This window comes from Dromiciops gliroides, chromosome 2 (genome assembly GCF_019393635.1).
Source record: "Dromiciops gliroides isolate mDroGli1 chromosome 2, mDroGli1.pri, whole genome shotgun sequence".
In the NCBI taxonomy this organism is placed as follows: domain Eukaryota; kingdom Metazoa; phylum Chordata; class Mammalia; order Microbiotheria; family Microbiotheriidae; genus Dromiciops; species Dromiciops gliroides.
The window spans coordinates 464,464,604-464,476,909 of NC_057862.1; the positions used below are offsets into that span (position 1 = coordinate 464,464,604).

Genomic DNA, 12,306 nt, shown 5'->3' on the forward strand with positions numbered 1-12,306 from the left:
GTACCAGTGCCCATTCCAGGTAGGCACTCTGGGAGGGACTGGATCCCTCTTTTCTTTCCTCCCCCAGAGATCATCCTTGAGGTGGGGAATGGAAGGGGGAGAGTTCTGAAGCCAGAGAGAAACAATTATGACGTCCCGATCCCGATATGCCGTACTCACTGGCCAGACCTGGATTAGCCCATGATTAATTCTACTCTTCAGTAAGTCCCACCATTCTTGGCTTCCCTGCCCAAGACTGCCCACTTCCTCCCCCTTTCCTAAGGACAGACGAATTTTGGCCAGATGGCTCTAACCCCGTGCTGTGTTGCTTGGGACATTTATTTGCACAGTCGTGACTCCTCTCGAACTTCCCGAAGGCGCGGGCTGACCTCTCGCCTTCCCAATCACTCTGAGTACGCACCACCTGCCTGCTCAAAGACCCTGTTAAGTGGACGCGCTGTCGCTAGGGGGCGCTGCTTAAGGGTAGGTTTTACAGGGGATGTCTAAAGCCACCTGTCTGGGAAGGTACAGGTTTCCAGAGTTCTAGGGTGGGCCATTGTAGAGGGCACACTGCTGGAACGGTGGGCTGCGATGGGATGAGTGCTGGGCTGGAAGAATGCTCATGGTCAGGGGAGAAGAGGCTCTCAGTCAGAGAGCCCTTTGTGGGGAGTCACTTCTGTACCCCAGGATCTTCACATAAATTTAGGGGCTTGCTTGAGGCAAGGAGGAAAACTGTAGTTGCCTTGTATGATGTAATATCACTGACCTTGCATGAGAAGACCTGAGTTCAAGTCCCACACATACTATTTGGTTGACCCCAGGCAAATCACTTAACCTCTCTGTTATGTCTCTTTCCTTATTTGTAAAATAGGAATACTACTGCTTGTACTTCCTCTTCAATATTGTTTGAGGAGAGCACTTTGTAAAAATAACTTACATTTCTATAGCTCATGAAGCCCTTTCCTCATAAACCCTGTCACCTGGGGAATATATAGATAGGTATGTATGTATGTATGTAGATTTTCCCCATTTGACAGATGAGAACTACGGCTCAAAGAATTTAACCGACTTATTTGCCCATGACCAGAGCACATCAGCAAGTTCCAGAATTAGGAATTGAATCCTGAGTCTAAGGTTCAAGATCTTTTGGCTTCATGCCCAGTGACCCTTTCACTGTACCAAACAGAAAGCTGAACCCTTATTTACAATATTTTTTAGTCACTGATATTGGAAGCTCATGCTCTTATGTTAGGAGAGTTGTCTGGGGCTCAAGGAGATTAAGACTGCCCAGGTTCAAATCAGAATTTTTTATTAGAGGTGGCCCAGTGGATAGAGAGTGCCAGGCCTGGAGTCAGGAAGACATGAGTTCAAATCTGGCCTCAGACACTTCCTAGCTGTGTGATCCTGGGGCAAGTCACTTCACCCTGTTTGCCTCAGTTTCCTCATCTGTAAAATGAGCTGGAGAAGGAAATGGCAAACCACTCTGGTATCTCTTTCAAGAAAACCTCAAATGGGGTTATGGAGAGTTGGACACAGCTAGAAAAATGACTGAACACCAAATCAGAGGTACAGCTGTAACTCTGGTTTTCCTGATTCTTAAGGCCCAGTCCCTCTGCAAATATGCCATTCTAACATCTCCTAGGTTATTGTTATCAGTTTAATATAGCACTGTATTTGTAGTTAGGAAGCCTGGGTTCCAGTCCCAGCTCTGCTGACTGTTAGCTGTGGTCAAGTCATTTCCCCTCTTCCCTGGGCCTTAATGTCCCAACCTGTGAAGGTGAGATGATCTCTAAGATGGAGGGGAAGGGTACTGTCAAGCTCTATGATTTTAACCTTTGCCTTCCATCCCCACCCCCCAAACTGCCACCAATAAACACACAGAGAGCCTGTGTCTAAGACATTTGACCCAGGCAGCAGCCTGAATCATGCTTTGTAGGGGTAAGCTCTTGGTAGCTCCAAGCATGCAGAACAGAATCGGGTACAGCAGCGCTTTACCCAGCGAAGTGAAGAAGGCCGACAGAGCGTTCTGGGGGCTGGTATATGGATGCGTTTGGGCAGGCCCTCGAACCATGTCCAAGGTTTGCTAAAGTTCTGGGAGGTTGCTTTGGGGGATTTGGAAAAGTTCTTCAAGACGATGAAGTGGGGAGCCTTGGCGGCTTTGGCCTTAGAGTAGGAGGAGCAGTGACTCTTAGTCCTTGGGGCCTTCTTGACCTCTCTCTTGGCCTTTTCCACCTTTGCCTTTGCCTTCTCTACTTTTGCATTCTTTGCTACCAGTTCTCCAATCTCTATGGGAGCTCTGTTCATCTTCATCAGTTGGGAGGAAGTACCACTACTGGTCCTAGAATGATAGTGGAAAGGGTAGAGGGTGGTCAATACAACAGAAACCCAAGCCCTGGGGGAGATCAGATCCAGTTAGCCCTACATTTGCATTCTTCCACTCATTCCTCTTCCTTACCCCTCCCCCAACCTTAATTAAATCTGCCTCTGGGAAAGGAGAGGGGATGCTTGACCTCAGCCTGGACACAAGAGAGAATAATGTCATCTGGATACTCCTGTCATCAGAAGCAAAGACTTGTACCAGCAGAATGAGATGGGAGAAGGGTGAAAAGGAGACTAGTGTTGGGGAGAAGAGCATTTTATGGAGATTCAGGAAGCCTGGATTAGAATCCTGCCTCTACCATGAATTTAATGTTAAACCTTGGGCCTTCATTTCCTCCTTTATAAAATGCAGGGCCTTGGACCAAGACAGACATGCTCTATGGACTAAGTTTCTGGGCACAGGGAGAGCCTTAATCACCTAGAGGAAACACGCAGTATCTGGGGCACTTGAAAGAGCAGCTTCCAGCAGGACTTCGCCAGACTGTGGAGACCTATTACACGGGGATTTGACTTCTTCAACAGCTTCAGGAGGGACAGGTTCTTCATCACCTACACAGGAGGACAGAAAGGGTTAGGAGAGACAATCATTCTTTTTTTTTTTTAGTGAGGCAATTGGGGTTAAGTGACTTGCCCAGGGTCACACAGCTAGTAAGTGTTAAGTGTCTGAGGCTGGATTTGAACTCAGGTCCTCCTGACTCCAGGGCTGGTGCTCTATCCACTGCGCCATCTGGCTGCCCCAGGAGAGACAATCATGAGCTTTCTTGGACCTTCCCCTACACTCTGCCATCCTGGCCTTGGTCATTTAGACCTTGAGGACCCCTCAAGCCAGCTCAGCCTGTGATTTAAAACTGTGAGAAGACAGCAACATCACATAGTGGAAACAACCCTGGATTGGGAATCTGTGTCCAAGTTGTGACTCTGAAAAGAGCTCTGGGACCTTAAATAAAGCATTTGTCCTCTTTTAGACTCATTTTTTTCCTCTACAAAATGAGGGGGGTTGAACTAGATTACTCTAAAGTTCCTTCCAAGTTCTAGGTCCCACAAAATGAGATGGACTGAAGCCTGTTGGCTTGAAGACCTCTTTGCTGGGCGATCAGTCCAAAGTTTTAGGAGCTTGTGTAAAGAAAAGATGGGGATGTCTGTCTCTTACCATCCTTAGCTGGTTCAGCTCAGCCTCCCTGCCGGGTCTGGAGTTCCTTTTCCACTGCTCCATACTTTGGACCTAGGGAAAGAGAAGTTTTGGGGATATGTTTAGGGAGAGGAAATTCTATGTATTATATAGCTTGGGCTCTTACATTCAATAGCCCTTGATGACTTCTGGTGAGATGGAGTGATTGTTGAGAGCCCAGTTTTGGTTCAATGGTCGGTATATATGGCAGCTCCATGTAATGTGTTTTCTAGGGTCATAGGATTTAGGGCTAAAAGGAAAATTAAGAGGCCATCTAGAATGATTATCTCATATTTCAGATTAGGGAGTGGGTCTCCTTAGAGAGTTGAAATGACTTTCAGAAATTTACAAAGCTTGGAAGCTGCACAGCCAAGTTTCAAACTGAGTTCTCCTAACTTTAAATTCAGTATTTTGCCCACTACTTTTCTGAGTATTCTCCATGGCCTTGCTCTGGTCCCTACTAAGCCCTGATCCCTTGGGGACGCCTTTGTGCCCTGCATGGTACTTAACCTTGGGAACAGGCCTGGTTTTCATTCTCTGTTTCACCGAGGGGCTAATTCTTGGTGGAGAGCAAGTAGTGTCTGATGGGGTAGGTGTGGTGCCAAGATAGGCCTGCTCCTCTCTCCGCAGAGGAAGTCAGTGATTTGCTGTGGCTGGTGGGTTGTGACTTAGATAAGGGTGCTGTGACCTCATGGAGCTTTGTGATGCCAGAAATGTGGCTCTTGGTGGTGCTATACTTGGCATGGGGGAGGCCCTATCTTTGGGGATTGACAAGGTGAAGCATGGGAAGTGAAATCCAACATTTCTCCTAATGGGAAAATGTTTATTTTCCTACTTCAAAACATCTAGACTTTCTATGGTGTGGGTGCTTCCTTCTACAGTGACTCAGATTAAACCCATTTCAAGCCTTCATAGGACAGTTTCATGAGTTGCTGTGGCCAAAAAACCCCCACAACCAACTCCCCAAATACCCAAACCCCACAAAAACCCTTTTATCCCCTAGGGATCCAATAATAATAGCTCACATGTTATATAAAAATGTCTTCTGTGATTATTATATTTTCCACAGTAACATAATAATAGCTCGGTGTCTATAGTTACTTAAGGTTTATAAAGTACTTCCTCGCAACAGCCATATGAGTCAGTCAGTACAAGGGTTATTATCCCCATTTTACAGATGAAGGAACTAAAGCTCACAGAGTGGGAATGATTTGACCAAGGTCACTTAGCTGGTAAGATCAGAGGATGAACATTTACACTGGGATCCTAAAGTACCTTCATATCCATTATCTGGTTTGACTTTTACAAAGAAAGCTTAGAAAAGAGCAATGAATTCTAAGTCAGAGGCCTTGGTTTCAGGTCTTGGTTCCATTCATCACTATTTCTGTGGCCTTAGGCAAGTCTCTTGACCTATCTAGGCCTCAACTTCTTCATCTGTAAAAGGAAGGGATTAGACTCTATGATCTGAAAAGTTCCTTCTTGCTCTAAATTGATTGATCATTTATGATTCTTGTGAAGTATGTGGTGCAAAAATTCTCATCCCTATTTTATGGATGGGGAAACTGAGGTTTGGGAAGGTGAGGTCATAAAGCTAATAAGTAGCACAAGTGCCAAGTTCACTGTTCTCTGTGTGTGGCAATTGGGGTTAAGTGACTTGCCCAGGGTCACACAGCTAGTAAGTGTCAAGCATTTGAGGTTGGATTTGAACTCAGGTCCTCCTGAATCCAGGGCTGGTGCTCTATCCACTGGGCCACCTAGCTGTCCCCAAATTCACTGCTTTTTCCATGACACTATGGTGTCCCTTGCTATACACCACTTGATTAATAGAATAAGAGAATTACAGAATGTCAAAGCTAGACTATAAAACATAGAATGTTGGTATAAGTGTGGTGGGACTATGTTTTGTTTGGCCCGTGTAGATTATGTATGTCCACATGGGTCCATCTAAATGTGGCTCAAATGGAAGCAAGAATAGACATCTCTAGGGTCTCCTCCCCTCACCTTCTTTAAGGGAGACTTTGATTCCTTCCAGGAAATGAAGCAGGATGTTGGGGACAGAGACTAGCCATTCTGCTCTCCTCAGAGAAAAGGACTACCAGGCTAGAGTTAGATCTATCTGCTCCATTAAATATTATTAGTATAGGGAAAATCATTTTTAGGTTGCAGCTAAACTCCTGATCTCTGTTACTTAATTGGGAAGGAGTGCCCCAAGCTACATAGCCAAAGTTTAATCCCTTTTCCACAAGATTCCAGTTCCACAGTGAATTCACAAAGCAAATTGCAAAGAAACCCATTTATCCAAGTTGATAGCAAAACAGAAATCAGAGAGAGTATACATATGAGCATATATACCAGACAATACAGAGTGAAAAAGCTCTCCTTTTGGATGTGAGATAAATTAGTTCAATCAAGAGTCTCAGATCTCACTCAAGGAGAAATCCCCTAAAGTGTCTAGTGTAGCAAGCTGGGGATAGGGACATAACAGAGATTTGTCTGCTTCTCTACAAGTGAGCTTTTGTCTAGAGTCTTTCTCTCTTCATGAACCTGAAGAGAGGTTGGAATTATGCATCTTCTCTCTAGAGGTCAGAAGTGCCTAGTTATCTTCTTCCTCCCAATCTCATCAACTTAATATTACATGTATATACATATGTATATATGTGTATATATATACATATATATTAAAACTTAATATAACTCATGCACTGTTATCAGTTTCCACCAATGAGGAGAGTCCCATACAACTGCCCCTTTGAGTCAAGAATTACACTAGAAAGACCTTTAGAAATAATTTTGTTCAGCTCCTCATTTTGCAGAGGAAGAACCTGAGACCCAAAGAGGAGAAATGACTTCCCAAGTTTGCACAGCTGTAAGTGCCAAACTCAGGATTTGAACCCAGGTCTTTTAATTCCATGTTTATGGTGTAGAAGAAAGATTCTTGGTTTTAGAATCAATAGGTCTGCTTGAGTTTGAATCCTATTTGTGGTGCTATCTCAGTGGGTATGGAAAACTATGGACTTCCTCTGTCTGGGCCTTAGTTTTTCCCATCTGTAAAATGAGGACCAGATAGTTTCAAAAGTCCAGATAGTTTCAAAACTACCCATTTTTTAAGGTCCTTTCAAGGTATAATGTATATGCTTAAGTGCTTCTCCCTACTTATCCTATGAGAATGTAAGCTCTCTGAATATAGGAATTACTTCATTCTTTGTGTTTGTATCCATAGCACAGTTTCTTGCACACAGTAGGTGCTTAATAAATGTTGCTTATTTGGTTAATTGCTATCCTTACCACAATTATTTCCTTTTCTTTCCCCAGATTTCTCCATCTATTTACTCTTGGCTGACCAACTATATTGCTTTCACTTGCTTTTTTCCCCTTTCAGGGAACTGATAGTTCAGTTATTTTTCTCAATGAATAGTTATTTTTCTTATTCTCCCACCTCAATGGTCAAGATTTATTTCAAAATGATTCTTCAAGACAGGCCAATCTATTAGAGGGAGGAAATGGATCCACAGTCTTGCAATCCTCTGGATCACAAGGAAATAATTATAATCCCAGGCACATCAGAAGGGAACAATCTTTTTTATAGAGGGGAAATTATTTATTTAAAAATTTAACATTGTATTTTCCCCCAATTACATGTAAAAACAAATTTTAACATTCCATTCTTAAAACTTTGAGTTCCAAGTTATCTTCATTCCTCCATCTCCTCCCCCCCTTATTGAGAAGACAAGCAACTTGACATAGGTACATTTCCATATTAGTCATGTTGTGAAAGAAAACACAAACTGAAAAAAAAGAAAGAAAGAAAGTAAAATATGTATGCTTTGATATGCATCTGATCTTTCTCTAGAGATGGATAGCATTTTTTATCATAAGTCCTTAGGAACTGTCTTGGATCATTGTATTGCTGAGAATAGCTAAGTCATTCATAGCTGATCATTGTATAATATTGTTATTTTGTAAAATAATTTCCTGGTTCTGCTCAGTTCACTTTGTGTAACTGAGTTCATGTAAGTTTTCCTAGTTTTTTTCTGAGAACATCCTGTTCATAATTTTTTATAGTACAATAGTATTCCATCAAATTCAAATAGCACAACTTGGTTAGCCATTACCCAGTTGATGGGCATACCTTCAATTTCCAATTCTTTGCCATTACTAAAAGAGCTGATATATATTTATATTTATGTGCATGTATATGTATATATGTATGTTTCTATATATAGCTATCTATATAAAGAGAGAATATATATATGCCCTTATACTTTTTTTTTTTAGTGAGACAATTGGGGTTAAGTGACTTGCCCAGGGTCACACAGCTAGTGTTAAATGTCTGAGGTCGGATTTGAACTCAGGTACTCCTGACTCCAGGGTTGGTGCTCTATCCACTTCGCCACCTAGCCACCCCCCTAATACTTTTTAAAAAAAATCTCTTTGGGCTACAGATCTAGTAGTAGTATTGCTGGGTCAAAGGTTTTTTTTTTTGCATGGTTTTATAGCCATTTGGACATAGCTCCAAATTGCTCTTAAAAAATAGTTGAGGGGCAGCAAGGTGGCGAAGTAGATAGAGCACCAGCCCTGGAATCAGGAGTACCTGAGTTCAAATCCAGCCTCGGACATTTAATACTTACTAGCTATGTGACCCTGGGCAAGTCACTTAACCCCAATTGCCTCACTTAAAAAAAAAGAATAGCTGAGGGGAAGCTAGGTGGCACAGTGGATAAAGCACTGTCCCTGAATTCAGGAGGACCTAAGTTCAAATCTGACCTCAGACACTTGACATGTATTAGCTGTGTGACCTTGGGCAAGTCACTTAACCCTCATTGCCCTGCAAAAAAAAAAAGAGAAAAGAAAAGAAAAGCAGAAAGAATAGTTGAATCACTTAACTCCACCAACAATGCATTAATGTCTCAATTTCCCCATATCCCCTACAACATTTGTCATTTTCTTTTTCTGTCATATCAGCCAACCTGATAGGTGTGGGGTGGTACCTCAGAGTTATTTTAATTTTAATTTCTCTAAACAATAGTGATTTAGAGCATTTTTATATGGCTATAGATAGGTTTGATTACTTTGAAAACTACCTGTTCATATCCTTTGACCACTTATCAAAAGGGGAATGGTTCTTATTTTTATAAATTTGACTCAATTATCTATATATTTGAGAAATGGGGTCTTAATCAGAGATACTTGCTGTAATTTTTTTAATATTCATCATTACTGTATATTCTAGAAGGGAAAATTATTTAAGAGGTAGGAGCTCTATCCACCAATTCAGATCTCAACATATGAGTATGTATATGTATATGTATGTATATGTGTATATGTGTATATGTATATGTATATGTATATGTATATGTATATGTATATGTATATGTATATGTATATGTATACATATACAATTTAGGTGCTAAATCCTAGGGAGTTGCTTGAGGCACATAGAGATTAAAGTGACTTGCTCATGATAACAAAGCTAATATTATTGTTTTAGTTGTTTTTGAAGAGCTTAAGAGGGTGATGTTGACTTGCCCATGAATTGGAATTAAGTGAGGCAGAGTTGCACAGTCAGCTTCAGTCTCTTTTCCAGAGTCAATGAAATCTAGTAGCAAGACAAAAATGAGGATGACTGGCATTGGCCTGGGATGCAGCTGATGACCTTGGCATCTTCAATGTCTGACCAAGCTCTAAGAGCTCCACAGTGCCTGTTTCAGCCACCTTGATGACCTTTGGAACAAATTTTTCTCATTTGTCCACCCTATCAGGGGAAATATTTTCATATGCTTGGGGGTAGGCATCCCCCTAACTTACCAATGGGTTTAAGGCCTGTTGGTTACCCTCAGCCTGGTTTAGTCCATCTACCAAGATGGTTTTATAGGGGTGTGGTCACTTCACATGATGTTGTTCTTGTTTGTCTTTTGTTCTTGACATCAGGCTGATGTCATGACTTTCAGTGAATTGGATTTAAGTAAGGCAGGGCTGTGCAAAGTCACCAGCCTCACTCTCTCCTCCAGAGTCATCTGGGGCCAGTGGCAAGATATACATCAGGATAACTTCAGATGGCCTTGGATGATGTTTAAAGCAACTGAGGTTAAGTGGCTTGCCCAGGGTCACACAGCTAGTAAGTGTCTGAGGTGATATTTGAACTCAGGTACCCCCAACTTCAGGTCCAGTGCTGTATCCACTATACTGCTTAACTGCTACACTTTGAATGCTACAGCTTCTTGGAGCCACAGGTGAGAGTAACTCCTAGTTTGATGTTCTATCAACTATGTCAGGTTGCCTCATCATCAATCGTCATTTTTGTGTGTGTCTGGATTTGTGATTTCATAGGTTTGTGGAACTCTTCATATAGAAATTCTCTTCCCCAATGTACATCAGCAACACATCTCGAAGTCTTAGGTTAATTTATCTGTCTATTGTCATATAGCTGATCTACATCAGAGGCAGGACTTGAACTCTGGGAAGATGTAGGTATTCTTGCCTCTAAGACTGGTCCTTTATCCACTCTGCCTACCTGTTTGTCTTACACACACATGCATGCATATACACAATACATATATATGTATTCTCAAGGTCTCTCTGAAGAACTTTGGAATCAGTCGTGAGATGCAGAAGACACCAGCATAGGACCACTCAGCCTAGCATGCTCACATCAAAGAAGGCACTGTACTCTAGGAGCAAAGCATGTACATATATATACACACATGTATTACTTGGTTGCTTGGTTGTCCTTGTTCTTGAAGTGGACCAAAATGACATCACTATGTTGGAGTCAAGATCCAGTGTGTCAGGGGCAGCTAGGTGGTGCAGTGGATAGAGCACTGGCCCTGGATTCAGGAGGACCTGAGTTCAAATCAGGCCCCAGACACTTAACACCTACTAGCTGTGTGACCCTGGGCAAGTCACTTAACCCCAATTGCCACACACACAGAGATCCAGTGTGTCCGACTGTGGCTGATTAGGTCAATATAAGCTCAGAAAGAATAGTCCATATGACAATTGGGGTGGAGATATCTCTAGATTTTTGCATCTCATGTTTCTTCTGAACTGCTAAATTCTGCTTTGCTCCTAGAGTACAGTGCCTTCTTTGATGTGAGCATGCTAGGCTGAGTGGTCCTATGCTGGTGTCTTCTGCATTTCACAATCGATTCCAAAGTTCTTCAGAGAGACCTTGAGAATACATATACATGTATTGTGTAAAGAGCATGTTCTGGACTTACTATCCGATCCCTATTCATATAGTACATCAGATCTCCACAGGGCAGTTAGCTAAGTAGTCAGGGTTCTAAGGTTTGTTTGTTTTTGGTGAGGCAATTGGGGTTAAGTGACTTGCCCAGGGTCACACAGCTAGTACTTGTCAAGTGTCTGAGCTCAGATTTGAACTCAGGTCCTCCTGACTCCAGGGCCCATGCTCTATCCACTGTGCCACCTAGCTGTCCCCAGGGTTCTAAGGTTAACTAGAGTTCTGAGGGATTTTGTACTACTATAGCTCACAAGCCCCCACTTGTGTGTCCCATATTGTATATTATTTGATATTAATTAGCCAGCTGGATTTAATTAGCATTTACAAACAGATATTTACTAAGGTAGTATAGTAATAACAGTTGATACAAATATTCCCCTCTACCACCTGCTCCTAAAGCTCCCTGAAAAGAACATATAGACATGGATGGAATCCAGGGGAAAGTGGGCTCTAACTTAGAGAACATACGTAGCAAAAGGGTAACTCACAGTGGCTCCTGGTTGCTGGCAGAACTTTCCTTCCATTTGTGGGATCTTCACGAAGTTGCCCTTGGATATGAGACAGCATTCTGATGGGCTCCTTGAAGCTATCTTTCTTCATTGTGTATACTTTGTCATCCTCTTCCAATGTAGACACTGACATCAGCCACAGCTGTTCCAGGGATATTGCAAGGGCACTTGTGGAAGTCCAAAATATTCTCACCTTTTGAAATTTACGAGGTCATCCTCTGGTCAAGATGGAGGACAGATAGAGGCTCTCTTCTTCTTCCCATTCCCATTCTCAAGCAGTTCCCTCTCAGAGGCTTAGCTGAAACCACTTTCCCCCACTAGAATGGCCTGCCACTTGAATGCCAGGTTCTGAACTAGATTGTTATTTTATCCAAAACCCTACAGGGTATGACTGAGTCTCTTCAAACAATATCAATACACTTCATGTGTAGCATTTCATTTAACTCTTTCCAAATTGAATAAGAATTTTTCTGCACCCATTTTAATGCTTTTGGTTGATTGATAAAGGTATCAGGGTGTAGAGCATGTATTAGTTACTTTATATTAGTTACATTAGTTACTTTAAGTGTGGTGGGGCCATTTATTCGATTGAAGACCCCCCATATATATACACACACACACACACACACATATATATATATATATATATATATATATATATATGTACTACATATATACAAAGAATGAAAGGCTATGTGCAGTGTGATATAGTGGAGAGAGCTGACATTGGAGTTGGAAAGGTCTGAGTTCAAGTTCAGTCCCTGACATATGTAGACTTTGAGATCCTGGGCAAATCTCTTAACCTCTCAGTGCTCTATAGAGAACTCTCTAGGAGATAAAGTTTAAGAAAAAGTATTGATGATGAGTTTTGCTAGAAGACAATTCCTCACCTGGAAGTTCCCTGTAGTAATGAAATCATAGCACTGGTCCCTCTTTCTATACAAGCATCACACAGTAGACTGTGAGCTTCCAGAGAGCAGGGATGATCCTTTTGCTTTTCCTTGAACTCCTAGCACAGTGCCTGACACAGT

The 12,306-nt window shown here is 42.0% G+C and overlaps 1 protein-coding gene across 1 annotated transcript; it reads right to left on the reverse strand.

The window, feature by feature from the left end:
* Positions 1–1,902: 1,902 nt before the first annotated feature.
* TP53TG5 (TP53 target 5) lies at positions 1,903–4,060 on the reverse strand. The gene is made up of 4 exons (XM_043982089.1): positions 4,037–4,060; positions 3,509–3,580; positions 2,777–2,907; positions 1,903–2,317 (listed from the first exon to the last, which is right to left on the reverse strand). The coding sequence occupies exons 1-4, from the start codon at positions 4,058–4,060 to the stop codon at positions 1,903–1,905; spliced, it is 642 nt and encodes a 213-aa protein (XP_043838024.1).
* Positions 4,061–12,306: the final 8,246 nt, after the last annotated feature.